General features: G+C 45.6%; 1 protein-coding gene across 1 annotated transcript in view; it reads left to right on the top strand.

Annotated features, from left to right (window-relative positions):
• The first annotated feature begins 429 nt into the window (after positions 1-429).
• The window catches only part of LOC132395862 (GAS2-like protein 2A), a 40,420-nt gene continuing 20,852 nt past the window's right edge, over positions 430-19,997 (top strand). Inside the window, exons 1-2 of the mRNA XM_059972981.1 lie at positions 430-1,056; positions 12,734-12,975. Coding sequence (XP_059828964.1) covers positions 699-1,056; positions 12,734-12,975 — 600 coding nt within the window. The 5' untranslated portion in view covers positions 430-698. The remainder of the gene's footprint in view (positions 1,057-12,733; positions 12,976-19,997) is intronic.

Raw genomic sequence — 19,997 nt, 5'->3', positions numbered from 1 at the left:
AGAGCTCCAGTATCGAAAGTTTAGCAAAAGAGCAGAGAAAATCGAAACAGGAGCAGGCCAATCGGCCCCTTGAGCGCACACCGCCCTTCAGCAAGTGTGGTGGACCCTGTCCATTAGTGCCGGAGCTTCTATCTCCGCTGGTGTCGGGCTGTGGAACGAGGGCCTTCTGCAATAAGGCTCAGTCTACCGCACCCTGATCTCTGCGCTTTGTTGCCGGCCTGCAGCGCACTTTCTCCGTGACTGTAACACTCTGCTCTGCATTGGGCTAATGCTCTTCCCTTTGTACTATCCGGATGTACTTGAGCATGAATGACTTTTCCGGATGACATGCAAACAAAAAGATTTTCACTGCACCTCAGTGCATGTGACACATATAAACCTGTTACCAATCCCGCCCGTACCCTCCGATCCCTCAATATCCCAGAAAGCGAGACAGTGGTGCTGGTTTACTGGCGCTCAGCCCGGGCAGGGAGGGGTTAAGCCGGGGAGGTGGAGTGGAGGACGGCTTTCCCGTCGCCAGGGAGCGGGCTGAGTGGAAACACAAGTACGTGAGTGTAAACAACGTGTCTAAGAGGGCGAGAAGCCCCTTCTCGATAGCAGTCGCCGAGCTCCTCGGCCGGGGAACCCCTCCCGAGCGAGGAGCGACTTCGGACAAGTTTGCGACTGGTGGGTGCCGGGGCTGAGCCGGAGCCCCGAGCATGGCCAACATCCAGTCAGCCACGGCCAAGAGCATCCGTCCCTTCAGGTCGAGCGAGGAGTATCTGGTGGCAATGAAGGAGGATCTGGCCGAGTGGCTAAACGAGCTGTACGGGCTGGACACTGGGCTGGAGCGCTTCCTGCGGGACCTGGAGACCGGCTCCGTGCTGTGCCAGCATGCCAACAACGTCAGCCAGGTGGCCCACGACTTCTGCCAGGACTACCCGGAGCTCGGGGACAAAATGCAGCTACCCCGAGCCGGTGTCATCTACACGGCGGCCGCTCAGCCCGGCACCTTCCTGGCCCGGGACAACGTTTCCAACTTCATCCAGTGGTGCCGTAAGGAGCTGCAGATCAAAGGTAACCTGCCGGTCGCTGCTCTCACCCCGGCGTTCCCAGCCGCCCTGGAGCCCCCTCCCCTAGGTTCCAGTGAGCACCCCCTGCTCCGCGTTGCCTGAGTGCACACCCCTCTGGAGTTAGCCAGGGCTGCGTGTGGTTATTTGAATGTTGCACCCGTTCCCTTGGGGTTGTACAGTATTCCTAAACTGTTCATCGCTCCGTTGTTGGCCTTCCTTTCCTCGTACTCAGAATATGCTACTGACTCTCCACCATCTCTTTGTTTTCCTTTTGTTAGGAAGAAAATAATTTGCATTTACAAGCCTACTGTAGGAGCTGTAGGAGCTCAACAGGCCAGGCTGAAGGGTTTCAACCGAAACATCGACTGTTCATTTCCTTCCACAGATGCTGCCCGAACCGCCGAGTTCCTTCGGCGCCCGTGGACGTTGTTCCCGATTCCAGATCTGCTATCTCTCTTGTATTTGGATTGGTCACAGGCTCAGGTCACGCTGATTACATTTCTGTTGCCAGTGGAGTAGTTCCCCCCCCCCCCACTAAAGTGGGTATAATGTGATGCATTACTGATCCCAGTGACAGCAACAAAGTCCTCTCCAGCCCTTGATCTTTCCCAGCTACCTGGCTTCGCCTACCACCTTCCATCTAGCCTCCTTCCCCTCCCCCACCTTTTTATTCTGGCATCTTCTCCCTTTCTTCTAGGTCCTGAAGAAGACTCTCAGACTGAAAAGTTGACTGTCTATTCAGTTCCATAGTTCTGCCTGACCTGCTGAGTTTCTCCAGCATTTTATGTGCATTGCTTTGGATTTCATAGACTAGCTTGTATTTATAAAGTTTTTATAATCTGTTTTCGTATATTGGTTGAGGGATAAGTCAGGGCTGGGCCTTGGGCCTTCTCTCTAGGTATTAGAATACTCTGTTTCTATTCCATCCAACTGAGGACCCAGTTTAATAAATCTTAAGTGGTGCATTTGCTCAGTCCTGCGCACGGTCCTGTAAGGGTGGGTGACAAGCTGCATATGAAGAACTTTTTAATATTTTACATTTTAGGAATTTCCTGGTGGTGTGAGATTTTTTTTTAAGGCTGGTGTTTGTTGTCCTTCAGAAAGTGGTGAACTAGCTTCTTGGGTTGCTTCTGGAATGCTGGTGGAGTTCCACAATGTAGACCCAACACCAATGAAGGAATGGTGATGTATTTCAGTCCTGCTGTATGACTAGGTGGCGGTGTTCCCACGTTGTGCTTTTCGGTGGAAGTGGAGACAGGCTTGGGAGGTGCTGTAGAAGTGGTGGACGTGGCTATCTGCTGTGCAGTTTCTTGTTGCATCGCAGCCAGTGAGCACAAGACACGGAGGGAACAACACACTTAGGGTGGTTGAGTGGAGGCCAATCAGTGCCAACCCTATCCTCAGTGGTGACAAGCTTCTTGACTGTTTTTGAAGCAGGTGGAGAGAATTCCACCTTACTCTTGAAATGATTGTAAATGGTGGAAAGGCTTTTGGGCATTAGGATATAAACCATTTACTGTAGGATACCTAACTTCTCATCTGCTCTGCTTGAGTTTCTATTTAATAGTGATCTGCAGGGCATTATTGTCAATGTTAATACCACTGGAAGTGAAGGGCAGGTGCATTAACTTGTTGGTGAAGATCTTTGTCTGGAACTTCTGTGGTAGATTGTTAGATGCCACTAATTAGCCCCTGCCTGAACGTTGCTTCACGTTCTGACACTGCAAATAGAATTGGATGTAGTATTGTCATCGGTGATCTTTATTCTCACCTAGTCGGAAGGGACTAATATGATCAAGTGGCTGGAGGAGTTGAGGACCTTGTGTAGTAATATCGTGGGTCTGGGAAATAAGATTCTAACTAATGCAGTGTTCTCCATTAATGCTCGTGGACTTCTGTTTTGTGTGATACAACACCGCCATCAGATGCACACTCAATGCTGAAGACGGTCACTTTCACTTCATCTCTGGAATTTGCCTCCCTGTGAAGCCAAATTGAGGGTTACTAACTCAGACTTCTGTCCTTTCAGTTGCACAGGTTAGGGAAAAATGGGTGGGGGAGTGCTTCACCTGCTGCACATTGCTGAATACTTGAACTGCTAGCACCTGTTTGGTGACACAAACAGAAGTGAGATTATCACCAGACACATAGCTAACTGTAGCAATAGTGTTCTGCATTTCTAAACAATGCCACTCTGATAATCAGTATGTTTGGGACTTTGGTGCTGGACTGGCAGGTTTTCTGGACCATTGAATGTTACTTTTACATTAAACTTGCTGAATGTGAGTTCTTAAACTACATAAGCAGATGGTTAAAAGCTTGTGAAGATGAAGGACCTAGTGAGTAACATGGGGAATAAAGAGGCAGAGAGATTTAGGGAAGGAGTTAGTGGTATTTCCTTCCCATTTGAAGGCGCAGATACCAAAGTACAAATGATGAAAATTAGGAGAGTGCTGTTGATGAGAATCGGAAGTCCAGAGATTTTGGAGGGTGCAGGATAGAAAGCATGAAAGCTTAAGGCTAGCATTCAGAGTGAGGCACTGAGCACAAGGGACCATGGAAGACTGGAGTAGGTAGTGTGGAAGTCATGCCAGATGTCCTACTTCCAGTGGGCCTGAACCCTAAAATACAACATCATGTGCGATAGAGGGTGGGGGCGATTCTCTGGGAAGAGTGTTGGCAAAGGAAGATGGCATGATGATCCCTAAATTGGACCACTACCTGTGGGACTGAACCCCGACAATAGGAATACCTTTGAAACTGAATCTAATGATATACAAACACCTGTAGGGTTGAACAGCACCTGTGGTCTTCACCCTATGATGCGCCAAAATTAATATCCTTGGGTTTTGAGCCCTCACCTTTGGGGAATATATCTTTGCTCAGAATCCAAGCTCTGCACTTCCCTTTCGATCTGACTCTGACAGGGCTTTTCATCACCTCTCCTGACATCTTGCATGACGTGGCGAGAGATTTGGCCTGATGATCACTCTCGCGAGGAACCTGGGAATATTTGGATATGTCAGGGGCACAAGGTTTGTGATGGATTTGATTATGATTGGACTGCATTTAACATGGGCACCATGTGGTTAACTGTGGGCTGTGCCATCCTTTTAAGCTGTAACCAGATCCTGGTGCATCTGGTGTTCAGCAGAGATGACACTGGAAACCTTGTTCATACCACCCTGGGACCAGACTGTTTACAGCTTAACCTTCAGGGAAACTAACATCACAAAGCACTGACAAATATCAGCAAAAGGGAACTGATGCTGAAATTCACTGCCATTTGTAGCTCCATTTGTTTTTTGCTTTTCCTTTGATCTTTACCTGGTCTTGCGTCAATGATGTTGGGAGAGCAGTGATTTAAAGATGACCTCCACTTCCTTAACTTCATTTGCAGCTGGTATCTGTTTGATAATGCGGAAAATTGGAGAGAATTATGAGTGCAGCTTGTAGAAATTGATTTGCATTTCATCGAATAAAAAATATTTTAAGGGAGATGAAGAGCAATTGTTTCCTCTGCTTAGGGAATTCAAGGGCTAGAAACTTTGCAAACTTGTAGATGGATAGATCTACTTATTTGCAGATGATACCACTGTAGTGGGCGACATCTCAAATAACAATGAGATAGTAAAGAGGTAGAGAGTTTTGTGATTTCCCACAATGTCAACAAAATAAAAGAGATTCTCGTAGACTTCAGAAAAGGAGACAGTGCAATGTTTTGTCTACATCAACAGTGTTGAGATTGAGATAGTTGAAAGCTTCAAGTTCCTAGGTCACCGATAGCCTGTCCTGATGCAACTACGTTGATGTCACGGCCAAGAAATCTCATCAACCCTCTACGTTCTTGGGAGGCTACAGAAGTTCGATGTGTCCGTGACAACTTCTATGAATTTTTATCAAAGCATCAGGGAAAGCATTCCATCGGGATGCATAACAGCTTGGTATGGCGACCGTACCCATGACCACAAGAAACTTCAGAGGGTTGTAGACACAGCTCAGCACGTCACAGAGGTCAGCCTCCCCTCTACCTGTATGGCATATGACTGTAAGCACCGACAAAGGATTGCAAGGACTGCTGAAATGATGATCAGGGTCTCTTCCACCCATTTGAGTTATTTATCAGGAGCGCTGTGTATGCAGAGCCTTGGCATTGTCAATAATCCCTTCCATCCATCCAACAATCTCTGTGACCCCTATTATTGGGTAGGAGGTACTGTAACAACAGGACAGAAGCTGTTGGTGTGGAAACAGCTTCATCAGGTAGTAAGGCTATTGAACTCCCTGACGCCAGCCAGGTCTCATCACGCATGAAGTGCCAGAAGCAGATATTATTTACTTTTTAACTTGTGTCATTAATGCACAGTTTGTTTGTGGTAATATTACTTTGTGTGTTGTGTCTGAGTTATATGTGCAGTTTTGTGCATCTTGGTCCAGAGGAACATTGTTTTGTTTGGTGGTATACGTGTGTGTGGTTGATAATAAACTTGAATTTAACTTCATCTATAATTCTTGCTGCCTTAGTAAAGCCACCCACCCCAGACATTCTCTCTTCTTCTCTCTCCTATCGGGCTGAAGGTACAAAAGCCTGAAAGCACTTACCACTGAATTCAAGGATAGTTTCAATTCCACTGCTATCTGACTCTTGAATGGACATCTTGTATGATAAGATGGATGCGTGGCTTCACAATTTACCACATTATGATCTGGCATTGCTTTTGTTATATCTTATTCTAGTTAAATGCACTGTGTAATGATTTAATCTATAAAAGTATTATGCAAGACAAACTTTTCACTGCATTTTAGAACGTGACATAATCAACCAATATCAAATGGAACCATAATGCATTTGGGGAGACCCATTGGGGCAAGGGAATGTGCAGTAAATGGGAGGATATTGAATCAATGAGGGAAACGAGGGACTTTGGAGAATATGTCCACTGATCTGTAATGGGAGTGAGATGGGTCAGCATGTTGGTTAAGAAGGTCTAACCGAATGTTTCCACTTGTAGCTGAGGCACAGGATATAAGAGCAGGGAGTGTAGGGCAGAACTCTCTACACTCTTAAGTTGCCTTGTACTGTATATGAATGGATCTGGGGATGGAAGGGCTGGGGGAGATGTCGGCAATGTGGAAAGAATAACAAATAGCCCAGGTCAAATTAATTGTCATATGCACAGGTACAATAACAAGAAGTTGTTGAAACATCACTCAAACAGATGTCCTATCTTGCTCCTGTATGCTGATTAGTTCAAAGTAAATTTTAAGGCTCAAAAGGTTCAAAGGTTCATTTATTATCAAAGTATGCAACTCCAAAACTCTTCTTCTCCAGATAGCCATGAAACTAAGAAAGAAGAAAAAGGCAGCACGATCATCAACCCCCAAATCCTCCCTCTCTGCACAAAAAAATGACCAAAAATAGAATAGGCACATCAACCCCCAAATCCTTCCTCACCACACAAAAAACCTGAACAAAATGCAACAGGCGCATCAACCCCCAAAACCCCCTCCCCCGCACAAAAAAGGGAAAAGATCAGGCAAAAAACCACAGAATGTAAAAAACTGTAAGACAGGCAAAAAAGTCTGTAGTGCAAGTCTGTATCCGAAATGCAGAAACTTTCTCCGGTCACAGTGGCAGGCTCCCCTCTCTCTGGTAACGGAGCGATCAAAAGGCAGGCAGTCGGTGCTCTCCTTCTGCAGTTGCCTTGTCCTTTATCGGTGAAATGGAGTTAAACATCGGCTTGCGCCCCGTCCTGCAGCCTGCTCACCACGAGGTTTGTGCACGCTGCCTCTGCCTCTCGGAATCTTCTCAGAGACTGCAGAGCGCTGGAACACCCAAATGATCTCCGAGCTTTCGCATTCACCTCGGTTTCAATCTCCCTCATCACTTTAATGGGCACACAATGGGAGCTTCAGTTGGCGAAATGGAATCGAATATCGACTTGCGCCCCGTCCCGCAGCCTGCTCACCACGAGGTTCGCGCACGCTGTCTCTTGGAATCCTCTGAGAGAGTGCAGAGCTTTAGAACAGCCAGGTGATCTCCAAACTGCAAATCACAGACTCCAACAGTTCCAGAATCACATCCAAATGAAAAGCAAAAGTAATAGACATAAAAGAAGTGACATATATGGTTTTGTGACCTATCCAGAAGATGTCAACCAAAGGAGTGTTGTATGCAGGCGCCATCATGATTGTAAGTTTTATTACATACATATATGTCAAAATACATATATGTCATGATATACAGCCTGAGGTTCATTTTCTTGTAGTCATACATAATAAATATAGGATAATAATAACCATAACAGAATCAATAAATAGTTATCTGTATGATTGGTAGTTGGTATGGTCTCATTGGGCTGAAGGATCTGTTTCCATACTGTTAGAGTCTATGACTGGTTAGGTTACAGCTTGCAGCTGTGCACAAGTCTGGTCACCTAACTGCAGGAAGGATGTGATCTCCCTAGGCCAGGGGTCAGCAACCTTTACCACTGAAAGAGCCACTTGGACCCGTTTCCCACAGAAAAGAAAACACTGGGAGCCGCAAAACCCGTTTGACATTTAAAATGAAATAACACTGCATACAACGTTTTGTTTTGCCTTTATGCTATGTATAAACAAACTATAATGTGTTGCATTTATGAAATTGATGAACTCCTGCAGAGAAAACGAAATTACATTTCTGCATGCAACAAAAACATTTTGAACTCCGAAAAAAAGACGTTGGGTTGAAGGTTACTTTTAAGTAAAATACTCAACGTCTATTTGAGTCCTTCTTGTATTTATGAAAAACGCCAAACTTAAATTTGCCGCCAGCAGCAAACCAAAAATAACGTCAGCCAGCTGTCAACCTGAAAAATAAAAGGACTATTTCACTGAACAATGAAAACATATGAATATACGTAAAATAATACGCAATTAAAATATTTATCATCCTTGTTCAGGTTGACTCACACCTGACAATGCAGTCGTATTCAGTAGGGATGGATCGATGCTTAGGGGAGTGACCGGGAAGGATAATGTGTTTTTTTCCTCTCTGAACTCACAGAAGCGTTTCCCAAACGATGTTTGCATTGCGATGATTGCAGAATGTAAATACTCCGAATTTATCATGTCGTGACATTGTTTGAACTCTCTCAAATTGGGGAAGTGAGACAATGTGCCTTTCTGTAAATCTCTGGCAAGCAACGTCAACTTGCGCTCGAATGCAAAACATCCTCCAACATGTGCAGGGCTGTACGTCCTTACCCCGTTGAAGAGCTGTGTTCAGCGTGTTCAGGTGCGCTGTCATGTCTACCATGAAGTGTAGCTTTTCCAGCCACTCTGGCTGTTCCAGCTCAGGAAAGTTGAGCCCTTTGCTGCCCAGGAAAGTTTTCACTTCTTCCAGACACGCGACAAAGCGTTTCAGCACCTCCCCTCTGGACAGCCAGCGATAAAAACACGTTGTAGCGGTTGCTACACGCAGTCAGTAAACTGCAGTCAAAGATAGCTTTATTCGAACTAAACAGCCTTGCTTTTAAGACTCCCTCAACCCGCCCCCCATGGGCGCGGATGCTGCAAAAGACACGTACTCACAAACCCCCGTAGGCTATCTCCCTTAGCCTGAACGCTGGCTAATTGTGAGCCGGTTCGGATGTGTCAGCAAATGGGTCGCCACAACGTCTTATTTAGATTGTACAAGATCACCATAATCTTCAAATTTAGATTTACATTTCAAAAACTAACAAACTAACATAAAATACATTTTAATTAAATACTGACCATGTAGCGGTGTGCTACACGCAGCGCTAAAATTACGACACGGAGTCGGTAACTGCAGTCGAAGGAAAAAAACTTTATTCGAAATCTTCAGCCTCACTTTTAAGCCTCCCTCAACCTGCCCCCCCCCCCCATGGCGCAGAGGCTCCAAAGCTCTGTGCTCGCAAACCCCCGTAGGCTATCTTATTGTGAGTCGGTTCGGATGTGCCAGGAAAAGGGTCGCCACAACCAATTATTTCCCAAAGCAACAGGGAGCCGCAGCACAGACGTAAAAGAGCCACATGTGGCTCCGGAGCCGCGGGTTGCCGACCCCCGCCCTAGGCAGAATGGAGAGATGATTTGCAAGGTTGTGCCTGAATTAGAAAATTGTGGCTATGAGGAAAGGTCAGGGTTATTTTGTTTGGGACAGCAGAAGTTTGACCAGGGTGAATAAAATGTGTGAGGCCTGAGGGGGTTCACTAAAATTTTCCCAAGTGAAAGGGTCAAAGGGATTGAAAGTAAGTGGTAAGAGGATCAGAGGGAAGGTGAAATGAATCCTCTTTGCACAGAGGGTGAGAGGGTGGCAGAGGTCAAAGTCCTCACCGCATTTCCACAGTACTTGGATTTATGCTTGGACCTCTGGTGGCTGGTGGTGCAGTGACATCAGCGTCGGACTCTGGAACGGGGGTTCCCGGGTTTGAGTCCAGTCAGGCCGTTCCCGAGTACGCTTTCCATCTGCGCCTGGTTGAGTGTTGAGCTCGCAACCTAAAATAAAGAAAAAAATACTGCGAAATATCTTTCGTTCCACGCCTTGTAAGGCATGAAAATGCCCGACGCTGGCCCCTCAGGCCTGAGTCGACATCATCATCATCTGTAGACTACAGGGCCACAGACCTAGTGCTAGAAGGCGGGTTTAAGTTGGGATAGAGCTTTTATGTCAGCACAGATGTAATGTGTGTTTTTTTATGATGCTATGGATTAGAAGTGATTTGAGTGGCTGAATGGTCTATTTTTGTTCCTGATGTTCTTGTCCACTTGTATGAAGTGTGTAGATCTCTGAAGCAATATTGGTTAGCAAAGACGTCACTATATTGGTTGGAAAGTATTTCCACTCATTTATTTCGAGATGGAGGCCCTCAGTGGTTTGGGAAAGGGAGGGTGCACCTGGCTTGTGGATTGAGGAGTTCCAAATGCTATTCCATTTGAGAGGTTCTGTTCTCCGTGTGAAGCTTTTGATCAGCTCTGATACTATTCGTGGAAGTTAACTCGTGGTCTAGTGTAGTTGAATGTGATACTAGTTACAGATGAGAGCAGACACGTTGAGTGGAAGGTCTGTTGCTGATAGTTGTGTAAGGATTAGCCCAGTGATCAGAGAGTGTATTGCTCCCCATTACACCACTGGCATTTAGGGCAGCAATGAAAGTCCTCCAACTATGGCTGTGTTCCTCTATCATCTCAGTGGCTTCCTCTCAGTTTTTACTACTGTTAGTCATGCAAGACCCAGATGGAGACACAGGAATACCATCGCACTCAGATGTAGAAGGATTCTTTATTGCTGTTTCCGTAACAATTTTTGTTTTTTGACCAGTCGGGGTTGTTAGCCCTGAGATGAACCCTGAAGCCTGGAGATCTGGTGGACCACCAGTCTGTCCTCTACCCTTTGACCTGTTTGGCAAGGGTGACCCCTACCAAGTGCCGAACCATAAAGCCTTGACTGTAGCTCTCTGGCTCATTAAGGCACGCAAGCCTCCAAACCCTCCGACAAGGTTGTGGTCCTCTTGGAGGATCAGAGACACAATGAAGACCCTGCTGGAGTGGTCTTAGCCCTCTCCCGCAGTGTTACTGTGACATACCGATCAGCAAACGATGGCAGAGTGGTGAAAACTCAGCATTGCTGCCTGCAAGGAGACCAATCTCAGCACAGGGCACCTACTTTGATAATAAATCTACTTTGAACTTCTTAGGCCAAGTGAGCAGGCTTGATCCCGACTTCCAGTGCGATCTTTGTGGAGCTTGCATGTTTTCTCTCTATCTACACGGGTTCTGCTGGAAGACCAGGTGTTCCACTTTCACACCCCAAAGACTTTGTGGCAGGCTCATTGTCTGTGGTAAACTGCCCTCCAGTGTAGGGAGCTGTCAGATGAGCCCAGGGGGAGCTGACTAGCACTGCAGTGCCACAGAGGAATAAGGAGAAGGGAACAGGACTGATAGGGGCCTGGATGGACAGTGGGCTGGATGGCCACTTCCTGTATGCAGTAAATAACAACTTTATTAATAAATAAATTAAAATGTGTAATATCCTGAAGATTCAACAGGCCAGGCATGTCTTTGGAGAGGGAAAGAGTGTTAACCTTTCAGGTCAGTGACTTAGCATCAGGCAGGATGACATTTGTCTCTGATGTCATTGCTACACCAATGATGTAAATAAAATGTATGATTGAAAGAAGATGAATTTAGAAGTTTCTAATCCAGTAGTACTAGGAAATCACACAATGTGCAGGTCAGGCAGCATCTATGGATGGGAATAAAGAGTTGACGTTTCAGGCCGAGAGCCTTCTTCGGTGTCTTCCAGCACACGGTGTGTGTTGCTCGATTTCCAACAACTCCAGTACCTCTTGTGTCAATAGGAAATCACCCAGGCAGGACACAGGTAAAAGCAAGGAAAGCAGCAAGCACTTGAGAGTTTTCCATGCACACAGCAAACGTTTTATTTCTATTTAGTTATTGAGATACAGCGTGGAACAGGCCTTTCTGGCCCTTTGGGTCACACTGCCCACAATCTCCCAGTTTAATCCTGGGCTAATCACAAATTAATCAGCCTACCAAATGGTACGTCTGTCGACTGTGGGAAGAAACCCACGCGGTCACAGGGAAAACATACAAACTCCTTATAGGCAGCGGTGGGAATTGAACACAGGTCGCCTGTACTGTGCTCGCCACTATGCTACTGCGCCGCTGTGAACATATAGTGGACTACGGAGGGATTGCTGCACTGGCAGAGGTTGTCCTTTCAAATGGGACTTTCAAGCCAATGGGCTACACAGAAACATGGAAAACCTACAGCACAATGCTGTGCCGAACATGTCCTTACTTAGAAATTCCCTAGGGTTACCCATAGCCCTCTATTTTTCTAAGCTCCATGTACCTGTCCAGGAGTCTCTTAAAAGACCCTATCGTATCCGCCTCCACCACTGTTGCCAGCAGCCCATTCCACACACTCACCACTCTGTATAAAAAGTCTTACCCCTGACATCTCCTCTGTACCTACTTCCAAGCACCCTAAAGCTGTGGCCTCTTGTGTTAGGCATTTCAGCCCTGGGAAAAAGCCTCTGACTATCCACACGATCAATGCCTCTCATCATCTTATACACCTCTATCAGGTCACCTCTCATCCTCCATCGCTCCAAGTGGAAAAGGCCAAATTCATGCAACCTGTTTTCATAAGGCATGCTCCCCAATCCAGGCAACATCCTTGTAAATCTCTGCACCCTTTATATAGTTTCCACATCCTTCCAGTAGTGAGGTGACCAGAACTGAGCACAGTACTCCAAGTGGGGTCTGACCAGGGTCCTATATAGCTGTAATATTGCCTCTTGGCTCTTAAACTCAATCCCATGATTGATGAACGCCAATACACCATATGCCTTCTTAACCACAGAGTCAACCTGCACAACCTGTTTGTCTTATAAACATAAAAGCTTCCACTGCACTCGGGTACTCGAGATCAACTTCAGTAAGCAACTGATCAGTTACCTCTTTACAGACTATATTCAAGTTGACTGTTTTAAGTATTACTGCAGTAGCTACACTTAAGATTATTCTTATCTGGTTTAAAAAGGTTGCTGATCCCTCAAGGTTGTTAAAACCACGGCACAAATGCAGTTCTTTGCACTGATTCCTTGTCTGCCTGTAACTAAATTGTTGTGCATTTGTTTTAATTGCAGATGTGCTCATGTTTGAGACAGAGGACTTGGTTCTGAGGAAGAACGAGAAGAACTTTGTGCTGTGTCTGCTGGAGGTAGCCAGGAGAGCTTCCAAGTTTGGCATGTTGGCTCCTGTCCTCATTCAGATGGAGGAGGAGATTGAGGAAGAAATCCGTGAGGAGATGGACCTACCTGCTGAGGTTATCCCTCCCAAACCCAAACCACAGAAGCAGTTGTGTGACTTCAAGAACCTGGATGAGATGGTGAGTGAGCTGTGAATGAACGTTCAGGCCATGCTCCACGAGAAGTGAAGGGTAAGATGTTCATGGCTGCTCTGTGGATACCTGCACTGGTCCTTTCAATGAGCCATCTGATTGGTGCCACCTCTCTGCTCCTTCCATGTGGTTCCACAGGCACGTGTTATAGAACTGCTGCCTCCCAGCCGTGATAACCTGGGTTTGATCCTGACCTTGGATGCTGTCTGAGTAGATTCTCCCAGTGACTCTATGGGCTTCCCTTGGATGCTTTGGTTTCCTGCTACATCCAAAGAGGAGCAGATCAGTAGGATAGTCAATTGGCCACTGTAAATTGATAGAAGTTGATGGGAGTGTGGGGAGAAGTAAGATGAATTAGCATAAGAGGATCATTGAAGGTCGACACAGACTCAGTGGAGTGAAGGTCCTATTTCTCAGTTACATGACTGACTTTGTTTCTGGTTCCCCTTTGAAACCTTAATGTCTTACCAGCACCACATGACAAGCTGTGCACTAAACTGTGAAGCCAGCTCTCCTGATCAGTCACAAGAACATAAAACATAGCAACAGAATTGGTCTTTTGGCTCATGGAGTTTGCTTCACAATTCAATCACGGCTGACTTATTTTCCCTCTCAACCACGTTCTTCTGCCCCCCCCCCCCACCCTGTATTCTTTGATGCTCTTACTAATCAAGAATCGATCAACTTCTTGCTTGAAGTATACCCAATGACTTGGCCCCCACAGCTATCTGTGGCAATAAAGTTCAAAGTAGATTTATTAACAAAGTACATATACAGTATTATATGTCACCGTATGTAACCCTGAGATTCATTTTCTTTTGGGCATATTCAATAAATCCATAGAATATTAACCATAACAAAATCAACGAAAGACTGCCCAACCGGTGCACTAAACCAGAGTGTAGAACTGTGTAAAAAGAAATAATAATAATAAAAAAAATAATAAATATTGAGAACATGAGATGAAGAGTCCTTTAAAATGAGTCCATTTTTTGTGGGAACACTTCAATGATGGGGCGAGTAAAGCTATCCCCTTTGGATTAAGGGCCTGATGGTTGAAGGGTAGTAACTGTTCTTGAACTCTCAAGGTTGAGAGTCCTGAGGCTCTTGTACCTTCAGTCTGATGGCAGCAGCAAGAAGAGAGCATGTCCTGGGTGGTGGAGGTCCCTGGCGATGGCTGTTGGTTTTCTGCAGCAGTGTTTCATGTAGATGTGCTCAGTGGCTGGGAGGGCTTTACCCATGATGGACTGGGCCAAATCCACTACTTTTTGTAGGGTTTTCTATTCAAGGACATTGGTGTTCCCTTACCAGGCTGAGATGCAGCCGATCAATGGACTCTGCACTAGACATCTATAGAAGTTTGTCACAGTTTTAGATGTCATGGATGCTGCTTTCTTATGGCAATGTTTCATGTAAATGTGCTCAGTGGTGGGGAGGGCTTTACCCATGATGTACTGGGTTGAATCCACTACCATTGATAGGATTTTCACTCAAGGACATTGGTGTTCCCATACCAGGCAGTGATGCAGCCAGTCAGCACACTTCCCACATACACCCATAGATGTTCGGCAAGGTTTTCAATGACATGCCAAACATCCGGAGACTCCTGGGGAAGTAGAGGCACTGTGTGCTTTTTTCACAATTGTATTTATATGAGAGGGTCAGGACAGGTCCTCTGAGATAGTGACACCCAAGAATTTAAAGTTACTGTCCCTCTCTATCTCTGATCCTCTAATGATTACTGGCTAATGGACCTTTGGTTTCCCTCTGCTGAACTCTACAATCAGTTTGTTGGTCTTATTGACATTGAGTGAGAGGTTGTTGTTGTTACACCACTCAGCCAGATTTTCAATCTCCCTCCTGTGTGCTGGTTCATCAGCCCCTTTGATACAGCCCACAACAATGGTGTCATCAGCAAACTTGATAATGGTGTTGGAGCTGTACTTAGTCACACGTTTATAGGTTTAAAGCGAGTGGAGCAGGGTGCTAAGTACACATCCCTGCTGTGCTCCTGTGCTGATGGAGATTGTGGAGGAGATGTTCTTGCTAGTCCAAACTGAACGGCATTTGCAAGTGAGGAAACCTGGGATCCATTTGCACAAGAGGGCCCAGGTCTTGGAGTTTATCAATCAGTTTTGAGGGGATGATGGTGTTAGGTGCCAAGCTGTAATCGATAAAGAGCATTTTGATGTATGCATCTATGCTGTCCAGATGTTGCAGGGTTGTGTGAAGCCAACAAGATAGCATCTGCTGTAGACCTGTTGCTTCAGTAGGCAAATTGGAGTGATCCAAATGCCATTCAGGCAAGAGCTGATATGTTTCAACACTTCATCAACGTTGGTGTAAGTGCCACTGGGAAATAGTCATTTAGACTGGTTACCATGCTCCTCTTGGGCACTGGTACGATTGAAGCCTGCTTGAAGCAGGTGGGTACCACACACTGCTGAAGCAAGAGATTGAAGATATCCGTGAATACACCAGTCAGTTGGTTGGCACAGGTCTTCAGTACTCAGCCAGATACTCCATCTCGACCAGATGTTTTCCTTGGGTTCACTCTCCTGAAGGCAGCCTGCATGTCATCTTCAGACACTGAGACCAAAGGATCATCAGGAGACATAGAGGTGCATGATGGATCCTCTCTGTTCTGGTGGTCAAAGTGAGCATAGAAGACATTGAGCTCATCTGGAAACAAAGCTCTGCCGTCCCCTATGCAGCAAGATTTGGCTTTGTTGGAGGTTATGGCATTCAAACCCTGCCAGAGCTGTCAAGCATCCCTCATTGATTCCAGTCCAGTCCAGAATCTCCACCACCTGAGAGATGGCTATTTGGATATCATACCTGCACCTCTTGTAGCATTCTTGATCTCCAGACTTGAATGCCTCTGATCTGGCTCTCAGCAGGTTCCAGATTTCATTGTTCATCCAGGACTTCTGATTGGGGGAAGCCCTGAATGATTTTGTGGGTCACACTCATCCACATCTGTTTTAATAAAGTCTATAATAGCCCTAGTGTAGCCACTCAGTGGTCTCATTAGCAAGCTTGAATATGACATTGGAGCTGTGCTTAGCCTCACCGTCATAAGTGTAAAGCAAGTGGAGCAGGAGGCTTGTGGTGCACCTGTGCTGATGGAGATCATGGAGGAGATGATGTTGTCAATCTGAACTAACTGGGGTCTACAATTGAAATTGAGGATCCAATTGCATAAAGAGGTATTGAGGACAACATATTGGAGTTTATTGATTAGTTTTGAGGGGATGATGGTATTAAATGTTGAGCTGCAGTTGATAAAGAGCATCCTGATGTTTGCATCTTTGCTGTTCAGAATGAAAAGCCAATAAGATGGCATCTGATGTGGACCTTCTGCTCTAGTAGGCAAATTGGAGCACATCTAAGTTGCTTCTCAGGCAGTAGTTGATGTGCTTCATCACGAACCTGTCAAAACACTTAATCACTGTGGCTGTAAGTGCCACTGGGTGATAGTCATTGGGGCAGGTCACCACACTCTTCTTGTGCAACTCAATATATGATGCATCTCAACTTGTATGTAGTATAACTCTCGAACAGCTTGAAGTGAGAGGAAAAACTGATGGAAGAAAAAGTCATGGTCAACGGCGCATGACATTCATGGAAGTGTGGACTTATGACATGGCATAATGATATATGCCATTTTACATATAACCCGTTATGAATTATGTAAGCAACAAAGAACGCTTAATCAAACAATATATTTACAATATTAAAATAACTGAGATAGTAAATACACAACAAGAGGGACTTTGATGAACGTGAGGTCAGCATAGAACAGTCTAATGTGCTGGAACATGGTGAAGTTAAACAAAAAGAGGGTGTGCTGGATATTTTGGAAAACTTTAGTATAGCTAAGTCCCAGGCCAGACAGAATTACAACAGGAAGCATGGGAAGAGATTTCTGCACCCTTGGCAATGATTTTTCCATCTTCACCGGCCGCAGGAGTAATACCAGAAGATTGGTAAAGAAAGGCGAACACTGTTCAAGAAAGGTAATAGAGATGACTCTGGGAATCATAGACTAGTGAGTCTTGCATCGGTAGCAGGCAAACTATTGGAGAAGATTCTTAGTCAGGAGTTGTATGCATTTGGAGAAGTGTAGTCTGATTAGGGAGAGTTAGAATCACTTTGCTAGGGGCAGAATGCAGCCCACGAGCCTGGTTGACTGTTTAGTACGGGGAGCTCGCAGCCTTGCAGCTTCATTGACTTTCTCAAAGAAGTGAAAAAACAAATTGATGATGGCAGAGTAGTGGATGTGCTGGTTATAGATTGTAGTAAGCCATTTGACAGAGTTCCCCATGATTCACAATGTCAGGAGGCGTGGATTCAGGGAGAATTGACTGTGAATTTCTAATTGGCTTGACCACAGAAGGCAGAGGGTGATAGTAGATGGAGTATAATCTGCCTGGAGGTGTGTGACTAGTGGTGATCGACAGGGATCTGTTCTGGCACTCATGCTCTTTGTGATTTTTATAAATGACTTGGATGGGAGAGTGAAATGGTAGATTAATAAGTTTGCGGATGACACAAAGTTTGGTGGTGTTGTGGATAATGTAGGAGACCATCATAGGTTCCAACAGAGCACTGCCAGGATGCAGAGCTGGGCTGAGAAGTGAGAAAAATGATCCAATATCTATCGCGCTTGGTACTGGTCACTTGACCAGTGCACACTTGTGGGCAGCTTCCCTCTCAGCCTTCCTGGTTAGCTGATGTTGAGGGCAGAGGGCTGTGAATCTTCTCTTCCCTTGATGCTGTCTATTAGTTCATCTGCTGGGTTCCTATCTTCATCAGTAGAGGAAGCTTCTGTAGCTTCCTTGGACCCCACATCAGTCCACTGCGTATATAATCCAAATGTTGCCTAATAATTCTGTTAGCACAAGTTCTGCTACCTGAATGACAATTCCAGACAACAGTCATGGGCAGTTTTCTTACTGCAAGATGCGTGTGTAGACTTTGTCTCTGGCACCAGACATTTACAGCCTGGTGTGTATATCGTATTCTTGTTTCATGGCTTCTCGCTGCAAGTTGGCTCCTGGATGGCTGGCTGTAGATCTAATCTTCTGCGTACTTTGTGGCTAAACGTTACTTACGCGGGCGATGCACTTGTAAGTTCATCTAGGGTAACCCGATACTGGAAAGGAAGCTGCTTAATTTTGTCATCAGGTCACCCTGTGTTTGTTTGGAAAAGCATCATTTCACTGTTTTCACGGGCGGTACCACCGAGCCATTTGATGCTACATGGTATGGAGCTGTTGTCAGATGCTTAATGCCATTATTCACAAGAAATTGCTTAAATTCTGCACTGGTGATGGCCATCTGTATCACAGCTGCTCTCTGTGTTTGATCAAGTTCATTTTCTACCTTTGTGCCCACCACATACGGCACTGGGTGAGCCTTGTAAAACTTCTCTTAAATTTAGATTTAGCTGCTGGACCACGGTAATGACCCAAAGTATCAGCTTGGAAAATCTGCTGGTGCCTTTGTAATAGGGATATCCATACTGGGCTCCCCGTAATATGGCTGATGCAAGACAGAACTGATGGTATATTTTTAATCCAATTTCCATCTTGCAGATTGGGCTGTTGGCCTCCCCCTGACCACACGAGTGGTTAAGTGAAATAGGCACCCCCAGTGAACCACTGTGTCTGTAAAAACACCACGCACGTCCACACAAGCTCCCATGTGGCTGCAGAACATCGAGTTCGGCAGTTGCAATTTTGGAATCTAGTGTAAGAGTAATTCGTGTGCAGCTGACCCAGCTTCCAGCTCAAGTCTCACGGGTTGTTCGTCTAGTCTGAATGTAACCAAGTAAAGATGCTGTTTCAGTGGCCCAGTCATGGGTTTGGGCCAGAGTGCCCACTGTTATGCTCCGGCTGTCTCCTTGCGTGAGCTGATGGTTACACTTTGCCATTTTCTCATGGAGTGTTGCTCAGAGGAACACAGCTTCTCGAGGAGCCGTACCTACTGACAGGACTGGCCAACCGTCTTTCGGGGCTTGAAATCGGACCATTGGGCGTGACTTTCTTCACTGTGGAATCTCTGGCATCTCTGTGGAGGCTTACGCAATCTCCATGGAGTCTGCAGGCTGCGGGTGTGTATCCCCTGGCAGACAATGATGTTCTTGGAAGGGGGCTAAATCTGTATAAAGCTCCTCTTGACTGCCTCCTGGTGGTGAGTTGTGGAGCATGCTTTGTCCCAGCACAAATCGTACTCTTCCGGCAGAATGCTCTCCTTTGTCCTCCCACAATCAATGCTCGAATAAGCGTAATTTCTTTGCATTTGCTCAGAGTAAAATCTTTGCACTTGCATTCCTGCATTGTTAGGTTGATGAAGTAATCTATGTTTTTGTTGGGTGTTTGCCGTAGCTGTGAGAACCTATAGTGTGCTGTAAAGACATTGTTCAGCTTCCACCAAACATTGCACAAAGCCTCAGAAGCATTTGTCAGGCCATATTTATTCTGTAGGTGCACAGTATTAAAGTATTTCTGCTCGAGTTCTCCCAAGTGTATGTGCAACTTGAGTTTTACTGATTCCTCCAGTTTTCCTGCTGGTGTTAAGATCGGTAGGATTTGGATTTTATGTTGATGAGCCACTTTGTCTTGGATGGGTTTGAGTCCATTTAACCATATAACAATTACAGCACAGAAACAGGCCATCTCGGCCCTCCTAGTCCATGCTGAATGCTTACTCTCACCAAGTCCCTCCGACCTGCACTCAGCCCATGACCCTCCATTCCTTTCCTGTCCATACACCTATCCAATTTTTTTTAAATGACAATATCGAACCTGCCTCTACCACTTCTACTGGAAGCTCGTTCCACACAGCTACCACTCTTTGAGCTAAGAAGTTTCCCCATGTTTTACCCTTAAACTTTTGCCCCTTAACTCTCAACTCATGTTGTCTTGTTTGAATCTCTCCTACTTTCAATGGAAAAAGCCTATCCACATCTCTCTCTATCCCCCTCATAATTTTAAATACCTCTG

The sequence above is a fragment of the Hypanus sabinus genome, chromosome 6 (assembly GCF_030144855.1).
Source record: "Hypanus sabinus isolate sHypSab1 chromosome 6, sHypSab1.hap1, whole genome shotgun sequence".
Classification (NCBI taxonomy): domain Eukaryota; kingdom Metazoa; phylum Chordata; class Chondrichthyes; order Myliobatiformes; family Dasyatidae; genus Hypanus; species Hypanus sabinus.
Note: the sequence above shows the minus strand (reverse complement) of the source record. Positions and strands in the feature narration are given on the sequence as shown.